At 51.2% G+C, this 18,649-nt stretch overlaps 2 protein-coding genes across 12 annotated transcripts in view; both read right to left on the bottom strand.

Moving 5' to 3' along the window:
• SEC24B (SEC24 homolog B, COPII coat complex component) overlaps window positions 1-1,181 on the bottom strand; it is a 40,114-nt gene extending 38,933 nt beyond the window's left edge. Inside the window, 1 exon segment of the mRNA XM_061571066.1 lies at window positions 982-1,181. Coding sequence (XP_061427050.1) covers window positions 982-1,018 — 37 coding nt within the window. The 5' untranslated portion in view covers window positions 1,019-1,181.
• A 14,280-nt stretch (window positions 1,182-15,461) lies between these two features.
• The window catches only part of LOC133354480 (transcription factor 7-like 2), a 169,251-nt gene continuing 166,063 nt past the window's right edge, over window positions 15,462-18,649 (bottom strand). For 5 of the 11 annotated variants that reach the window (XM_061571340.1, XM_061571338.1, XM_061571339.1 and 2 more), the window contains one exon: window positions 15,462-18,003. In XM_061571340.1, coding sequence (XP_061427324.1) covers window positions 16,791-18,003 — 1,213 coding nt within the window. In that variant the 3' untranslated portion in view covers window positions 15,462-16,790. Of the gene's footprint in view, window positions 18,026-18,649 lie in introns of all 11 variants that reach the window. The other 6 variants (XM_061571343.1, XM_061571344.1, XM_061571347.1 and 3 more) reach the window with 5 other exon arrangements.

Genomic DNA, 18,649 nt, shown 5'->3' with positions numbered 1-18,649 from the left:
GGGGTTTAAAATATGAACTATAAGACACTTGTCAATCCACTGGTTGGCTACGTACGGTGCGAAAAAAGTTCTAAATAGATAAGTACAGTACATATATACGAAGGCCTCTCTCCCTCACCGTGTTCGTCGCGGAGATTGTTTAACCTCACTTCGCTGGTCAGCGTGGGTTGTGAGGCAAAGCGAAAGGGGGCACGGGTCTGGTTCACATATTACTCGCCACTGATGTGAGCCGTGTCTGGGAGTTGAATTAGGTCACCGGGCGTATAGCGTAGTGCCCTCACCACCTCTCCAAAGAAGGCACCAACACAATATCCACGTTAAATGTTGGTGGCTTGGGAGAGGACCGAGCCCGGCTAGGGACACGTGGGGACAAAGAGGCGCTTAATCCTGGCCCAGTAACCTCGCCAGCACCTCGCCAGCACAGGGCGGGTACAGCTCAGCTCTCACACCGAGATAGAAATGAGGTTAAGGCGCAGAGCCCAGTTCTTTCTCATTTCTTATCACCCCTCTCCCATCGTTCATTATCGATTATCGACGTGTGTGGCAATGACAGCTTCATACCGCCTTAAATAATAATTAATCCGAGAGAATGTGTGAGAGCCTGACAGCGAGAGAGAGACGTGAGAGTGTGAGTGGCTGACAGCGAGGGACGTGAGAGAGAGGCGTGAGAGAGGCGTGAGAGAGTGAGTGTGTGACTGAGAGAGAGATAGGAGAGAGAGGCGTGAGAGAGTGAGTGCCTGACAGAGAGAGTCGTGAGAGGGACGTGAGAGAGAGGTGAGAGAGAGGCGTGAGAGGGTGAGTGTCTGAGAGGAGAGAGTGAGTGTCTGACGGAGAGACGTGAGAGAGGAGAGAGTGTGAGTGGCTGACAGCGAGGGACGTGAAAGGGACGAGAGAGGGACGTGAGTGAGAGAGTCGTGAGAGACGAGAGAGGGCCCAAATCGCCTCGTCTCCCACCCTCCATTCATTAACAGCGCCGCTCACCGTTGTCGCGCTGCAGCTCGCGTTCTGGAGCCGACATCGTCCCCCTCCCCTCCCCTCTCACCACCGACGACGACTGCGAACAAGCGAGAGGATTAGTAAAAGCGCAATAATCGATTCAAGTCGAGGGCGACTAAAAGTGAAGAAATTAGCGGCAGGGACGCCGCGGCCCAAGGCGAGCCGTGATGCCGTACAGTCCGTGTACAGTGCGCCGGCAGTGACGTCACTGCGAATGGGGAGGAGGGGGGGAGAGCGGGGGGGGGAGGGGGGGCGAGAGGGGGCAGAGGGGTGGGAGCAAGAGGGGGGGCGAGAAGGGGGGGGGGCGAGAAGGGGGGGGGCGGGAAGTGGGGGGGGGGCGAGAAGTGGGGGGGGGGGGCGGGAAGTGGGGGGGGGGGCGAGAAGGGGGGGGGCGAGAAGGGGGGGGGGCGAGAAGTGGAGGGGGGCGAGATGTGGGGGGGGGCGAGAAGTGGAGGGGGGGGCGAGAAGTGGGGGGGGGGCGAGAAGTGGGGGGGGGCAGGAAGTGGGGGGGGGGGGCGAGAAGTGGGGGGGGGGGGAGGGCGAGAAGTGGGGGGGGGGGCGAGAAGTGGGGGGGGGGGGCGAGAAGTGGTGGGGGGCGAGATGTGGGGGGGGGGGCGAGAAGTGGAGGGGGGGGCGAGAAGTGGGGGGGGGGCGAGAAGTGGGAGGGGGGCGAGAAGTGGGGGGGGGGGCGAGAAGTGGGGGGGGGGCGAGAAGTGGGGGGGGGGCGAGAAGTGGAGGGGGGGCGAGAAGTGGGGGGGGGGCGAGAAGTGGGGGGAGGGGCGAGAAGTGGGGGGGGGGGGCGAGAAGTGGGGGGGGGGGCGAGAAGTGGGGGGGCGAGAAGTGGGGGGGGCGAGAAGTGGGGGGGGGGGCGAGAAGTGGTGGGGGGCGAGATGTGGGGGGGGGGCGAGAAGTGGAGGGGGGGGCGAGAAGTGGGGGGGGGGCGAGAAGTGGGGGGGGGGCGGGAAGTGGGGGGGGGGCGAGAAGTGGGGGGGGGGGAGGGCGAGAAGTGGGGGGGGGGCGAGAAGTGGGGGGGGGGGCGAGAAGTGGTGGGGGGCGAGATGTGGGGGGGGGGGGCGAGAAGTGGAGGGGGGGGGGCGAGAAGTGGGGGGGGGGCGAGAAGTGGGAGGGGGGCGAGAAGTAGGGGGGGGGCGAGAAGTGGGGGGGGGGCGAGAAGTGGGGGGGGGGCGAGAAGTGGAGGGGGGGCGAGAAGTGGGGGGGGGGCGAGAAGTGGGGGGAGGGGCGAGAAGTGGGGGGGGGGGCGAGAAGTGGGGGGGGGGCGAGAAGTGGGGGGGCGAGAAGTGGGGGGGGCGAGATGTGGGGGGGGGCGAGAAGTGGGGGGGGGGGGGCGAGAAGTGGGAGGGGGGGCGAGAAGTGAGGGGGGGGCGAGAAGTGGGGGGGGGCGAGAAGTGGGGGGGGGGCGAGAAGTGGGGGGGGCGAGAAGTGGGGGGGGGCGAGGAGTGGGGGGGGGGGCGAGAAGTTGGGGGGGGCGAGAAGTGGGGGGGAGGGCGAGAAGTGGGGGGGGGGCGAGAAGTGGGGGGGGGGCGAGAAGTGGTGGGGGGCGAGATGTGGGGGGGGGGGCGAGAAGTGGGGGGGGGGGCGAGAAGTGGGGGGGGGGGCGAGAAGTGGGGGGGGGGCGAGATGTGGGGGGGGGGCGAGAAGTGGAGGGGGCGAGAAGTGGGGGGGGCGAGAAGTGGGGGGGGGGGCGGGAAGTGGGGGGGGGCGAGAAGTGGGGGGGGGGGCGAGAAGTGGGGGGGGGGCGAGAAGTGGGAGGGGGGCGAGAAGTGGGGGGGGGCGAGAAGTGGGGGGGGGGCGAGAAGTGGAGGGGGGGCGAGAAGTGGGGGGGGGCGAGAAGTGGGGGGAGGGGCGAGAAGTGGGGGGGGGCGAGAAGTGGGGGGGGGGGCGAGAAGTGGGGGGGCGAGAAGTGGGGGGGGCGAGAAGTGGGGGGGGGGGCGAGAAGTGGGGGGGGGGGCGAGAAGTGGGAGGGGGGGCGAGAAGTGAGGGGGGGGCGAGAAGTGGGGGGGGGGCGAGAAGTGGGGGGGGGGGCGAGAAGTGGGGGGGGCGAGAAGTGGGGGGGGGCGAGGAGTGGGGGGGGGCGAGAAGTTGGGGGGGGGCGAGAAGTGGGGGGGGGGGCGAGAAGTGGGGGGGGGCGAGAAGTGGGGGGGGGCGAGAAGTGGGGGGGGGGCGAGACGGGGGGGGGGCTTCAGAATAATATCATGTTCTATGGTATTTTGGTAAAGTCACGTAGATAGACAAAAATAAAAAATGATTCAAAATATCACGACGTTTCGATCGCAACGCCAGCGGTCGTCATCAGGAACAGGCTGTGATTTCCTGCAGTCACGAAAGTCAAAATTTGGCTTCAGAATAGCTTGATGCGACAAGATTCGCCCGACAGAGCTTCGTGTTGAATCTGAATAACTTGATCGGTCACGTAACGCACACGATACAGGCATTCTTTACCAATCTTATCAGCGACCCTTTCACGATCCATTGCGTGTCACTTTACTAAACGCTCTAAAATGATATCATTACATTGAATTGATGTACGAAAGGGACGTTCTTGACTTGCTATGTTCTCCAAAGAGAAAAAAAAACCGTAATTGTTATTTTGCGTTGTGCGACGATGGGAGTTTTCCCCCTTTGTGGCAATAAAACAGGGGGTAATTTAAGACGTGTAAATAACCAAGCCCACGCCTTGTCAACCCACACGGTATACCCCGTATTCTTGGACAGGGAAATCGGGTTTTCAGATCCATGGAGCGTACAGCCGTTTCAATACGGGCAAACATTTTTGTCTATTTGTTTGTGTTTCCACCTTGTGATGGGATTTTGTAGGATGCACTATGAGATTTATAAGAGGCACGGGGTGAGCAGTAAGGTCTGAATTGGTCTGTAATCAGGTAGGGCACTGATAAGGTGCTGACGGGTGTAGTGACGTGGAATGAGTCATCGGAGCGCGTGCCACTGGGATAATAGTAGACAATAGAAGTAGTGGTAGACAATAGAAGTAGTGGTAACAATAGAAGTAGTGGTAGACAATAGAAGTAGTGGTAACAATAGACGCGTGTTCTGCTACTGCTGACAGTTGTATTTGGGAGAATTTAATATTTCTCTGATGTTCTTTTAGTCTCGTGTTGATCATTCGTCCTGTTTGCCCAACGTAACATTTACCACACGTGCAGTTAATCCTCTAAACACCTTCTGTTGATAGCTTCGGTAATACATCTTTTGTACCAGATATAAATTCTGTATTTTATGTACCGTACCAAATCTGACTCGGATGTTTATGTTTTTCCAAACATCTGGCTAGTTTATCAGTTACTCCCGCAATGTACGGTATTTTGATCGTTTTAATCACTTGGGAACTTTCAATGCTCGTGTTATTTGATTTGGTTTTGGTATTCAATTCCCTGTTGATTTGCGCATCATTGTAACCGTGTATTTTATGTTCAAGAGAATAATGACTCAGGAATCATTACGTGAGACGTATTTCGTTTCTGGATATACGTTTTGTAAACAGCTCAACTAATTTAACCCAGCAGCTGGTTGTGCTTTTCATGATGGTGACCACAGCGTTCTTCTCATTGCAGGTCACTCGCGCAAATGAGACTATCCTGGGTCTGTTGCGTTCTCACCTGGGTTAAACAAAATAAAATTGACTTGATTCCATATAGTCCAGGGGCTTCCATAACTCATATTGTGAAGGGCAGCGGTAGCCTCTTCATGTGTGACATATGGAACATCCTCATCAGAACAAAATATTAGATTTAGGGTTTTTCTTTTCTTAAGAGATCTGCATAAAGTCCCTTCACGAGTTTTACTCTTATGTCTATCATATGGTCTGGTTCTGTCTTGCTCTCTAACTATTTCTCATTAACAATGCAATACAATTTGGATTTAAATGCAACATGCCTGGAGAAAGTTTTCAATCCGTGCATATAATCTGCTTTTGACGAATATGTTGAGTATTTTGTTGCGTGTGCTATGACATGGAGAGAGACATGCACAACTAACACATATAATGGAAAACACCTCCAAATGCACAGAGGCATTGGAGAATTTCATGCTTTAAATTACACCGAGAGGCAGAAAGAGTAACACATGAATCAGGGAACAAACGCCAATTGAAATAATCAGATTTACTGTTATAGAAAATAAGTGGACATGGAACAAAGAGCTTTAAGCTCATTGGATTCCTCCAGTATGAATAAATATTTAGATTCTGATATTCTGATTCAGAAGTGGGCTTGAGGAGGAGGAGGAAACTCCTATGGCCAATGGGAGAGACTGGTGACAGAATAGCAGCCAAAGGCAGGAAGATGCCTGCGACGACGCCTGCAGTGGAGTAAGTCGCCTCACGTGGCATCACGAGGCTGTGGCATCACACTATTGTGGGCATGGCTTCATCTAGCTGACATGTGGAACAATTACCTAACAATGCTTACCATACGATTAGATATTTACATGCCAAATCTCTCTGCCAGTAGGCTCTTACCTGTTTCAATTAAGTCCCATTATACAGCACTGTTGGCAATATATAACATTCTGCGCTGTATTACTGTGAACTCTGAATATAACACACAGGTAGCTCTTCACCACTGCTAAGCACTTCATCATGTCTGCAATAATCATCCAACTCTTTAATGTGGCATTACAGGATATACCTATTTAAATTTCATCATGGAATTTTAAATAAGGCATTGAGTTTTAACCTCTCTTACACATAGCATAGTGTAAACATAACTATTATTGTTGGTAATGTACTGTTAATCATAAGTGCATTCCTACGTTTTGTATGTTTTTAAATGGCATTTCTATTCTTCTAAATGTTTATCTCGAAGGGTTCTTAATCGTTTAGAGTCCATTCATCTGTACAGTTTATTCAATATAATATCGTAACATGCAGTGGTTCAGTTCTGTGTATGCACCCCACGCATCTGCAGACCATTAGCACTGATTGCTAACAATATACTGTGCGATACATTACAATAAAAAACACAAATCAGTGCAGTTTAATTTGGTGGTACACTATACATTCCTTAGGCGAACTATTTGTTTAACTTCGCTAATAAACCAACTTGTTCTATTACCGTCGCAAAACAACAAACACTTTACAGTGGCACGTTGAAAAAAATATATAATAAACGAAACATTTGGTTTCAATAGAAAAATGTTCCTGGCTGCTATGTCAGCAATTTCTGATCAGCTGGAGAAATACTCAAGTCGCGTGGCTGCGGTCAAATAAACACAAGCCGGGCGGTGGTGGCGATGCACGTGGCATGTAGTACAGCGCTGTGGGGGCAGCAGCGAGGGCTGGTCGATCACCGCACAAAGGTTGGGAAACACCCTTCCCGTGGGCAGGGTGTGTGCCACATTCTACGTTATGTTACCAGGGTATGGCACATCGCCACAGTGCTGGCCATCAAGCGGACTAATCGCCATATGTTTCCATCTGTACGGGGATGGAGTGTTGCCCCCTCGCGAGCGTGAGTTTTCTCCGGGTGCTGCGACTCCATCCCCGTATAATAAACTCATCACCAATTGGCTGGACACATCTTAAAATGAAAACCCAATGCAAAACACTCCGGAAAAAAATAAACCTATACGAATCAGTGTGGTTTTCATGAATAAATAAGTAAATTATTATTACTGCTACTACTAAATGCCTTGGTCGACATTTCAACCGTCACGTTTGCAGACGGGGACGGCGTGATGCCAAGTCCGTTCGGTTGTTTTGACTCTTTCGCCTCGAGTTGCTCTCAGACACGTCGCGCCCGGGAGGGCGATGCCCCCTCTGGATTCCTATGCGGTCGTCAAGTAAAACAATTAGGTACCATACAGCCATTCCTCGTACATACACAGCGGGTGAGAGCTACGGCAGATCGCACCATAGACACAAGCAGACCGGACCATGACTAATTCTGATTATCAGGGTTTATCATTCAGAATCAGAATATGCATTTATACTGTACTTGAGGAATCCGATGATCTATAAAGCGCTTTTCACAGAGCTTGTAATGCCCCCATTAGTTTTCGTACGCTGCCCCGACACACCGTTCCCCCTTTAACTTTAAACAAGGTCAGGCTACAGGATCAATTGCTGTGCGCGTCGTATGTAGAACTTTGTTCGCACCGTACGTATCCAACCGTACTAATCGGAGGTGCGGGTGTCATCAATACTGCCGAGTATTCTGTTCACATGCGGTAAATGCTTTGTCTTGATTATTATCGCCATCAGCCATGTTCAATCCACTGCTGGATGAAGGCATCCTCCTCACCTCCCCCCAACTGCACGATTCGGAGGGAATTGGCGAAAATACCTGGCATGGGACATGCACTCCTCACACTCAGTTGACCCAGCTGCCTGGATGTTAGCCAAACACACAAGGACATAGTTTAATCATACCCACACATCTGAAGTGTCTGGTTAATATGATTGTGCAATCATTAATATCGCTATGCATCATGCGATATGTTTTGTTTTTAAAGGGAACACGCTGGCAATTCCTCTGGGTTAATTCCACTCCAAAACGATATTTTGGTGACCAATTAGCACTCGCAGCACAGCAGTCCAATGTGTTGGTTTTATCGACTCCAATCCACACATGGCACTTTTGCGAGAAAGGCATCTGTTGTGTACAGTATTTTGATTCGCAAATATTACGTATGGCTGTATGTTGAACTAATTTGCACCGTGCGTAGCCAACCTTACTAATCGGTGGTGCGAGGGAAGGACAACAAACTAAACACAAAAAGCAGTTCTAGAGAAATTAGTTTTCAATCTAGATTAAAATATGTAAATATATATTGCTCAAAATACCGCTAAAGTTGAAAAGAGTGCAAATGAGTGACACAGACAGAAGAATGTGTGGATAAGAGAACATATACAAGCTAGAGACATGATTTTTACTGTTCATAAAAGTGACTTCAGAATCTGATTATTTATTTATATTGGAGGAATCCGATAAGCTATGAAGCTCTTTTTCACAGATGTCCAGTACAGACGTGGGCAAAGCGCGCCGCTGGAAGGGACCAGCGGTCGAGACTAGTAACGGAGTGGCAGCCAAAGGGGTGAAATTTGCCCGAGAGAATGTCCACCGTGAATGATGGAACGATGAAATCAGGACGGTGACGAGTGGCTACGGTTCGGGGGAGGCCTTCATCCAGCAGTGGATGAATCATTGCTGATGACAATCAAAAGATAAGTGCATTAAGCTGCAGCAAATAAGTACAACGTGTAATTATAATAACTTTTATTTTATTTTACGCTCGTTTATTTTGAAGACTGTTATTGGGAATATTTACTTCTGGGAATATTTCAAGACACGGTTGGTCACAGGACGTGACAGCTTCACTCTGGCTAACGTGTGGTTGCAACATCACGGTATCCTTTACATGCACAAGTTGGCGGACGGGATGTTCCCACCAAAGGGCAGCGCGCGCATTTCTCACGCGCCACTCTCATCCTTTGAGAGAGAAAAAGCACACACAATTTCGTTCAGAAGATGAATCGTTTATTCTCGTGCGAAATATTCTGATTCCCCTTCACCGATCATGACCTTGAAAATTTCAACGTGATTCAAATGCAAGTTGAATCGTCATCTTCGGCTCTGTGATCTATCCACTAGCGGTCAAAGGCCCTCTCCAAGGCGTCGCCGGCTCCCACGAATCCTCCTGCACACGACTCGAGTTCGCTCCTCCTTCTCCGCCCTGGTGGTTGTGGTGGTCGTCGTTTGCGCTCTGCCACTCCTCGTCGTTACTTTTGACCATCGGCCACGATTTGCACGGTTTGATACGTACGATGCAAAAAAAGTTCAACATACATCATCCATTCGAGCGCCAGGTTGTGCTCAAGCCTACGTCATTTTAGTAGCAGTCATTGTGCAACACCAGTGTGCCTGAAGAATAACATTTCAAGTAAATATGCAGGGTGCTTAAAAAACATGTTAACACTTCTGAGAATTTGCAACAAGACCACAATAAATGTGTCTCCGGGCTCTGGAGACCACCTGGAGCAGATTCCAGTGGAGACTCTTTGACTTTTTGAAGCTATTACTATTTGTTATCATGCCACAGTGTATTATATAAGTGTTAAAAAAATTGAAATACCCTGTATATAACCTACGATATGGATCAGAGACCATTATACACATACATTATAATAATATACTGTTACAGCCATTTTGTTAATCCACTCCTAGATGAGGGCCTCCATATGCATGCTGGGTGGCTGGTGAGGGTTTGTTTGACCATACTTCACCACGCTGGTCAATGCAGTGATGACTGGTCATGTCTCCCCCCCACCGCCCCACTCCTCCACCAACTGATCAGTTTGAGCGTTGGGGGATCTTTATCCAGCATTGAGTCGACAAAAGGCTGTAAACAATGAGTATGACGTCATGTTCTTGGCACTGCCTGACTGAAATAACAACTCAAGAGGCTTGATCAAGATTTGTGCAAAGTGTCTGTACCGGAGTACAACTCAGGTGAAAATACACGCTCGCTGACGCGGTTTGCTGACAATCATTGTCGATGTTATAGCCGATCTAAAAAAAGAAATCACATTTTCATTTTGTTTTACGATCATGAAATCGCTTTCAAAGTAAATTACTGCGAGTGAGTTTCCTGTCCGGGTTGCAAACTTAAATACAAAAGCATACATTGTCAACACATTATCGTGCTCACGCTCAAGAACTGAAGGGAACTTATCTCCTCACAAACGTTCACATCTTTACACAATAAACCAACTAAAGTTAAATTGCGAAAGAAAAATAAACCTCTTTAATGTTCGTAAAAAAAAAGATCCAAAGGAAACTAAATCCTGCCGTGAATTCTACTCCACTCGAGTCTCATCAGCAGACCCTTAGCCTGTTGCACGTCCCGCTGGGTTGTGGAATCTCAAATCTCTCCCTGTATATGTTTAGCATTTCGATTTAAAGCTTTCGTGACTGCAGGGATTCATCTTATTGGTTCTTTCGGTAAAGTCGCGTAGAAGGGAAATAATAAAATAATAAAAATAAAACATAATAAAATAATTGATAAAAATAAAACATATAAAATAGTCTTTTATTATATTATGACTTTACCGAAAGAACCAAGAAGATGTTTAGCATTATTATTAGTGTCGGGGTGGAGTGGTGGCACAGTGCCTAGGTTAGCACACGGCTCCAATGAAGCCGGCGACTTGAGTTCGATGCCCAGCCGAGGTTGGCATCATTGGCAAGTGACATCCGAATCCAGTCCTGGGCCTCCTTTGCTTCACCTCGATACGTTTGGAGTATTTTGCTGCTATGAGTTTCCATGTGGCGAGGCACTTCCTTGAACGATCATTTGTGGCCAGGTCGCTTCTGAAAAAATAGCTACGTAGCTCAGTGGGCCTTACCTGGTAAAATAAAAATAATAGTTTTAGTTAATCTGCACTGAAGTGCTTTTGTGGTCAAGAATAACCTCCATGACCAACGCGACATGGGGAGGTTCTTCACGCATCGGTCGATTGACAAAGAGCCGTACAATTAACAATGATATAAATGTGGTTGCAAGGTCATCCTCTTGTTGGGGCAGCTGTCAAGTCCTCTCGGGGTTTTGTCAGTTGCTTTAGAATGATAATGCAACGCACCACTCAGGACAACGCATTCACGTGCAGTTCACTCTCGCTCTGGTGTTGTGAGATATTCCGATCGTGCACTGGAGCGATGCACTTTTAAATTGAGATTGAACACTAATTCTTTCGAACTGCTTTTTGGGTTTAGTTTTGTTGTCCTTCCCCCGCACCTCCGATTAGCGCGGTTGGCTACGTGTACGGTGCGAAAAAAGTTCAACATACTCTTCTTCTTCCCACAATGTATTCCTGGGTGTTTTAGTTGTTGTTGTTGTGGGTTTGTCGAGGTGGCCACGTTACCCATAATCCACACACACAGCGACTTGGCATCATATCCCCGTAGCGTTGCCCTGCGGTGGTGAGAGACACGGGGACAAGCAGAGGAGGAGGAGGGTGAATGTTGTCCTTGGCAGTGGCAGCTGGCACATGGAGGAGCAGTGGGGTCCCGACTTGGCCGAGGCCACGGTTTACTCTGGCTCACGGGCCCTCTGAGGTCGCGTGAAACCCACGTGGAAGCCTTCCTCGCCACTCTGCCTGCCCTCGGGAGAAGGGGCTCGCCTCGCAGCGCCAGCGGGCCCGGGTCAAACACAAAAGGCGCTTTTACAACAAAGACGGAGAGAGAGAGAGAGACCCACACGCAGGTCGACTCGAGTGCGTCCACCACCACCCCCCTCCACCGCCACGGGCTCGGTGTGTGGGAATGTCGAGGGGGGGAGGGGAGGGGGTGGAAGTGGCGTTACAACTCGCGGCTTTGTGCCGCGGCCACGCGGGTGGGGAGGTTCGTGGTGGCGGAGGAGGGAGACGAAGTGAGAAGAAGAAGTCGACAACAAAGGCACCGTTTGAGAGCGCCACTCCCGACGCGAGTGACGCTTCGAGGCCCTCGATGCGGCAATTAAATCCCAAACTCGGAACTCGCCACCGATTACGAATGACGCGCGTCAGTTTTTGTAAAATAAAAGTTGCCGAGTTTTTTTTGTTTAGTAACAAGAAAAATGATTGGCTCACGGTGAGTGTTTTGTGTGTGTGGTGAATTAAGATGCCCCTGAGACGTAAACAGGAATGTGCGTCCAGTCCTCACACCGCCCTGACGAACACAACCTACTGTTGTAGTTTTTGGGGGAATACTAAATGTTACTTTGTGTGTGCGCTGCTTGCTGATGGACACAGGCCAGCTCGGCATGCAGAACGGGTTTACCACTCACTCACATCGCTGTAAACCCATACGGTTTAACCCGTGTTCTTGTACGGGGAAATTGAGTTTTCAGGTCCATACGACGTATAGCCGTTTCAATACTGGCCAAACATGTTTTTGTCTATTTGTTTGTGTTTCTCCCTTGTGATGGGACGTTGTAGGATGAACGCTGAGATGTATAATGGGCACGGGGTGACCAGTAAGGTCTGAATTGGTCTGCGATATGGTTGGCACTCACTTCCAGGACAGTTCCCTGGGCCTATGGCCAAGTCACCCTCAAGGTGCCCGTCCGATCAGGCCGAGGAAGCCACCACAGGAATCATCAAGGATTCATGCCACCTCGTGCGGGCTGCGGGGACTGAGGCAAGGGAGCTCGATGACACTGCTGCGGCATGCCCTCGTTGTTCGCGAGTTGCTGCGGCATGCCCTCGTTGTTCGCGAGTTGTTGCGGCATGCCCTCGTTGTTCGCGAGTTGCTGCGGCATGCCCTCGTCGTTCGCGAGTTGCTGCGGCATGCCCTCGTTGTTCGCGAGTTGCTGCGGCATGCCCTCGTTGTTCGCGAGTTGCTGCGGCATGCCCTCGTTGTTCGCGAGTTGCTGCGGCATGCCCTCGTCGTTCGCGAGGCGTTCCGTACACGTCCCCTCGTCGTTCGCGAGTTGCTGCGCGGTATTAGCGAGGTGGCGGATATATGAACCGCTCCTGGGCCCTCCCCTAGGTCGACTCGGACTCAAAGGAGTACTCGGTGCGGTGTGTAGGCATCTGCGCTGGGGAGACAAAGGCGGCCGGGCGTGGTTTCTGGCTACCTCCACCCACTCGCGTGCGTTGTTGGCCTTCATAGGTGCTCTCTAACAGCACTTGCCCCAAGAGTCTGTTAAGGCTATAGGGGGGATCTTTGTCTTTACAGAAGACCGCATGGCCTTGGTCTGCTGTGCAGCAGCCAATGCAGCACATAAAGGCAAAGATCCCCCGCATGGTCTTCCGCAGACTGTTGGGGCAAGTGCTATTAGCGAGCACCTACAGGCTGGTACGGCACAGGGGGAGATGGGTGACCAACACCACGCACAGCACACACCGCGTCAGGTACTCATTTAAGGCTAAGTCGACCAAGAGGGCGCCCAGGACCAGTTTAAATGTTGTCAAACTCCCTTCCAAGCGACGAGGTGTCATACCCGGGGCTTGCCAGGAGAAGGCAGTACAGCAACAAATGTTGACTCCACCTGCCGTGCCTTGTGGGAATAGAGCTGGCTTACCCAGAGCGCGCGCAGTGGGATACAGCGTTTCCCCCTCGCACGCGTGGGTTTTCTTCGGGTGCTCCGGTTTCCTCCCACATGTAAACGCTCATTAATTGCCGATAACACCGTCATATATAGAGGACCACAGAGCTTGGGTCATGTGTATGCGCCGGCTCACCACGTGACCGCTGCCTTTCCCGCCGAGTCTGCGTTTCCTCCTTCCGCACCCGAGTCGTCCTCTCTCTCTTCGAGAGCGAGCGAATAGTGTTACAAATGTAAATGATCATACTGAGTATAACTTTAAAAAAAAGTTTTGCTGGCTGGGTTCCTGGCTGGATTCATGATTCATGGCTGGCTGACTGGGCGATGTGCGCGTGAGCGGTTTGACGTCACGCAGCACGTCTCCGTGACGCAGTCACCCACATCGTTGAGCCGGGTTCGTGCCACGGCTCTGTAACTGTGTAATCGCAAACAAGTTTTGCTGGCTGGCTGGCTGGAGGGATGTACGGACGGTCACATCCAAACGACGTGCAGGCTGCTCATTAATATTCAGCGTCACCTTCGTGGAGTTGCAACTGGATATAAAAAAACTGCAGTTCTGTGAACTCTTAATAATTATTATAAAAAAATGCAGTTCTGCTCTTACTAATTATTATCAGTGGGTGGATTATCTGGGCCATTACAACCGCGCATTATTCTGCATAATCGAGAATTGACTGGATATCATTAACGGGGCGTCTCAAAATAAAAATAAATACATTAACATTGCCGTATGTTGTAAATCAAATTATGCCGGTTTGTTTTAATTTCAGTGTGCGCTGTATATATGTTGGAGTGTGCACGATCCGTCAGAGCCAAAATAAATCCGTGGGAGTGCAAACTTGATTCTAATAGATTTAAACACTTAACCCATTTTTTAGGATAATTGTGGATTTTTTGTAATAATTAAAGGAATAACAAAAATAACTCCGGCGTGTGATTTAACTACATTCACTTGGAGTTTCACCTGCAGAGGACGTTGTTAACGTAAGCCTAAGTCAAGAAGTTTAAAATAAATCCTTTCCACATCCCCCCACATGCCGAGACTGTCCTGTCAATCCACTGCTGGATGAAGAGCAATGTTTTGACCATACTTCACCGCCCTCCTGAGTGTGAGTTGGTGAAGTTAGGGGGGGGGGGGAACTCAAGATTGGTTCAGATATTATCCATCACCGCTGATGTTAACCGTGGCCTCGTCTGGGTTCAGAGCAGTGCACTCACCACTGCACCAACCCCTCCACGCTGCCATTCCATTGCGTGCTGGTTCTTAGCTGGTTCCACACAAATGCATAGAGGCTATTATAATTATTTATAAACAGAGCCAAACGCGCTACATCCACATTTGCAACGTGCACTCAATTCGCGTTTACCCGGATCAATCCTGCATATCACCGATGAGAACTAAATGAATGTAACGACATGTAAGGTCGAAGATCAACCTAAATGGCATTTGTTATTGCAGGGGTTCACATGTTCAACGGACGATCCTTTTATTTACAGGGGTCTTGGTTTTAAGAAAGGCGCCTTTACAGAAATACGGTGTGATTAATTGATTTTGCAAATATTATCAACATCACAATCACGATGTTTTTTTCTCCCTTTAGATCTTCGAAAGTAACACCTTTTTATTGTCGTGCGTTCGATCCAGACCCTGACGCGTGGATATTTGGAGTTTGCATGGCGCTCTCCCTGTGGTCGCATGGATTTGTCTCCAGGTCCTCCGGTTTTCCCCTCCACATTTACCATTTAAAGTATTTTGACTGCTTTAGATTTGCACGTGAAGGCCCTTCATTAGGCTATCACTTATGGCCAGGTCGCGTAATAAAAAGAGCTCTATAACTCTGCGGGCCTTACCTGTTAAATATTATTTGGTTTGAGCTTAATTTGTTCCGTGATTTGCTTACCTGACCTATACTTTGCACTCCTATCGTGTTTTTGTATTGTTGTTGTAACTTTCTGACCTGCCCCTACTGGACATTTCTGAAAAAATAGCTTCACAGCTCAGCGGCTTTCTCCAGTATAAAGATTCTGATTCTCTTTCCACGACACAATATTAACACGATCTAATCCGAGTTCAGTTCTTGCTCACAGCCAATAACAGCGGCGAATATAAACCAGTCCCAGGCCTTAAATGGATACAAGGTGTGGTATGCAAACATTGCCACGGGGGAAACAAAGGCGGTCGGGCGTGATTGTTGGCCACCCGCCCCCTCGTGTGCCTTGCTGGCCTTCATTAGGTGATCGTTCAGAGATCCGTGAAGAGCGACACGGAGGGTCTTCGTTACGCTCTCGAGACGGAACCTTAACCAACGTGCTCTCATTCGCCACGTGCACACACACGTTGAATCTATGCTGAGCGACTCGCTGTGCATCTAAAAGATTTCAGAAGAAAAAAATACTGAGGGTAAAAAACCAGAATGAGTGTTTTTTTTATTTTTGGAGAAAAAAGCATGCTACAGACATGTACAGAATAAGCAAATTACAAAATCTCAACGAGGAAACTCTCAAAGCATTTTTTTAAACAGCAAATATTAACAAGGTGGCATTTCAACTTTTTTCGAATCCGAGTACGGATCGCAAGTTCGTGTGGTTGGTTTCTCTTCTGTGGTTGAATTCTGTGCTCGTCCTATTCTCGCAGGTCAACAGCAAATTACACATCTCGACACGTTGTCAAAGTTTACCCATAGAATGTACAATGTGTTAAAATGCAATTCCACCAAAAAAATTCATAACTTGTACTAAACATCGTCTCTCTCCTCGTCCCCCCGCCCCATCCCCCCCCCCCCGCCCCCCAATATATTTTTTTATGTGACAACAATGCACTTATTACCAAAAAAAAGAATTGTCATTTTTAAAATTTCATAGATTTGGCCACAGAATATTTCTTCTCTCTCTCTCTCGCACGGTCGCTCTCTCTCTCGCTCTCCGCAAAAAACAAGCGTACAAAATATAACAAATGCAATAACGATTGAAAAAATAAAATAAAATGAAAGCTAAATTGTTACCATCAAGCAAGGTTAATAAATACATAGTAGCTACAAACTGTGCAGGTGTCCACTGCCATGAGACGTTAAGCTAACAACTTGAGAGGAAATGGGTGCTTACATATTACAAAAGCCAAAATAAGGTGGAGCTTGACAGAGTCACGCGCACACACACACACACATTTCTAACCAATGTACAATGACTTGGCTTAAACGTCGGCACAAATACATATCAAAAATAACCACCGTCCACTCAAGGTCTCCTGCGCTGGAAGTCTTCAATTAAAAAAATAATAAAAACAAACGGATCAAGTTTACGTTGAAACTTTTTTCAATTTTGTATTTTAAAAGCTAAACACCCAACAATCCAAAAAGGAAATAATATCATACATGTAGAAATCAGGTAAACATATCTTCTATAGTCGCTGTGGAACATGTTTTATAAAATGTTTTCATAAAATGCATGATTACACACGAAAAGGACCTCAGAAATTGCGAAGCAAAAGGTCAAATATTGACCAGCAGTTTTCTGTCTGTGGACTTGGCGCAGAGGCTGGAGTGAGTCGGGAAGTGGCTCTAGGTCTGGAGTGAGCGAAAGGGATCGGTACTGACTTGGGGGGGGGGAGGGGGGGGGGTCTGGTGTGCTCAGGGCCGGCCGGCACCACGGTTGCCGCGAGTGGCGTGGGGGGTGGGGATGGGCGAGGGACTTGCGGAGGGTGGCGTCGTCGCGGGGGGGCCTACGCGGCGCCGTCACTTGCTGGGCTTGGTGACCAGAGACAGCGGCTGCGCCTGCGCCAGGAGCATGGCATGGTGGAACTGCAGCGCAAAGTGCGACGGGGGGAAGGCGATCGCGGAGGAGGGCGGCACGTGCTGCGTCGGCGAGTAGGACAGGGAGCCGCCGGGCGAGAACGGCGACGGGGCCGCCGAGAAGGGCAGGCCCGCGGCCGGCTGCGCGAGGGGGCGGCCGAGGCCCCCGTGCGGCGGCGGCGCGGAGGGGAGCGAGGTGGCGCCGGGGATCATCCGCGGGCCGAGCACGGGCAGCGGGAAGGACGGGGAGAACATCTCGGGCTTGGCGGCGAGAGGCGACGGTGCGTGCGCGGGGTCGAGCCGCGGCGACTTGGGGTGGGCGGCGTGCGGGTGCTCCGCGTAGGGCTGCCCCGGGCGCTTGTAGTCGGACGAGCAGGAGGGCGCCGACTTCTGAGCGCCGGCGTGCGTCGGGCTGTCCTTGCTGGGCGCCCGCGTCTGCTCGAAGGGGCTCATCTGCGGGGGCGCGGCGTGATCGCGTTTGTGGTGCTGGGAGTGCCTGCCGTGAGCCGGGGCGTTGCCCGGGCGCTCCGACTGCTGCTGAGCGCCGTCCTCTGTGCGCGCCGGCGCGCCGGCTTCCGCGTGCGAGGACCGCTGCTTTTTATCCGACGTCGAGTTCTGGCCGGGCTCGCCGCACGCGAAGTCCGAGCGCGGCGGCTGGCACGGCTCCGCGTGGTGGTGGCTCGGCTTGTCGGCGCGCCGCGCCATCGGGCTCCGGCTCGCTTCCGGCACCGCGGGCCGCTCGAAGCGCAGGTAATCCAGGCGCGAGGGGTCCGGGCCGGCGCCCTGGTGGTGGTTCGAGTGGTCGTGGGACGGCGGGAGCAACGGCGGCGGCCCGTACAGCGGGTGGGAGTGCGCGGGCGAGCGGACCTGCTCGAAGCCGTGGCGCTCGGCTTGCTGCGGGCCGTGGCTCTCCTTGGGGGCCGAGTCCGGGTGCGGGAGATCCCGCGGGTCTCTGTCTCGCTGGGATGACGAAGCGGCGGCGGTGGAGGTGGCTGGGGAGTGGTGCGGGTGGTCGCCGGCGCCGGGGTGGAGGCGCCCGCGCGACAGGCAGCGCGCTGGCGAGCCGGGGAGCGAGTCGGTCATGCTTTCGTCAGAAGAGTTATTGCTGGCACAGCTGTCATCGTCGTATGGGTAGCGAGCACACTTCTTTTTCCTCCTGAAAACAGGCAAACAGTTATCTGTGAATAAAGCGCAGAGTCACTAATGGCACACATCAGGCGGTCGACGCGATCCAATCAAGCGTTACCACGTCTCGGACAACATTTCATTTGTTGGACATCTGGCGGCCGGGCAGTGCAACACCTGTGTGCGGTGTGCGGGGCCGGCAGTGCCTCGAATGGCAGCAGCGGGCCCGATAAAGCACCAGGTCATCACCGTACAGGTGATGCACTGCTCTGCAACGCCCGAACGCAACAAGTAGCTACCTATTTCACCCGCAGTTTTGAAGTGTGCGCTCTGTGTCTGACAAAACGAACAGGGGGAAAAATGCAAGGGACTTGGCATAGACGGTGAAATCGAGGATTTTGCCCAGGCAAGCCTTGACTGCCAGACCAGTTTAGGTGGCCCAATGTTTTAGTGCTTTAGCCGTCAGCTTTAGTGCCCTTGAATTTGTCCTCAAGGTGTACAGCGCGACACGTGAACGACACGAAAGTGAATGTGCGAATGGCAACGACACTCGGCAAATGAGCGGGAGTTTGTGAAGTGAAATCTCCAAGTTGAAATGAGATTTAATTGTTACTATTGCCAAAGAAAATAATTTGCTGGTTGAATTTTTTGTATTCAATACGACATGGACGTTTTTG

The sequence above is a fragment of the Lethenteron reissneri genome, chromosome 47 (genome assembly GCF_015708825.2).
Source record: "Lethenteron reissneri isolate LAM-NWPU_2019-01 chromosome 47, ASM1570882v1, whole genome shotgun sequence".
NCBI classification, from domain to species: domain Eukaryota; kingdom Metazoa; phylum Chordata; class Hyperoartia; order Petromyzontiformes; family Petromyzontidae; genus Lethenteron; species Lethenteron reissneri.
This window is presented reverse-complemented; position numbering and strand designations above follow the sequence as displayed.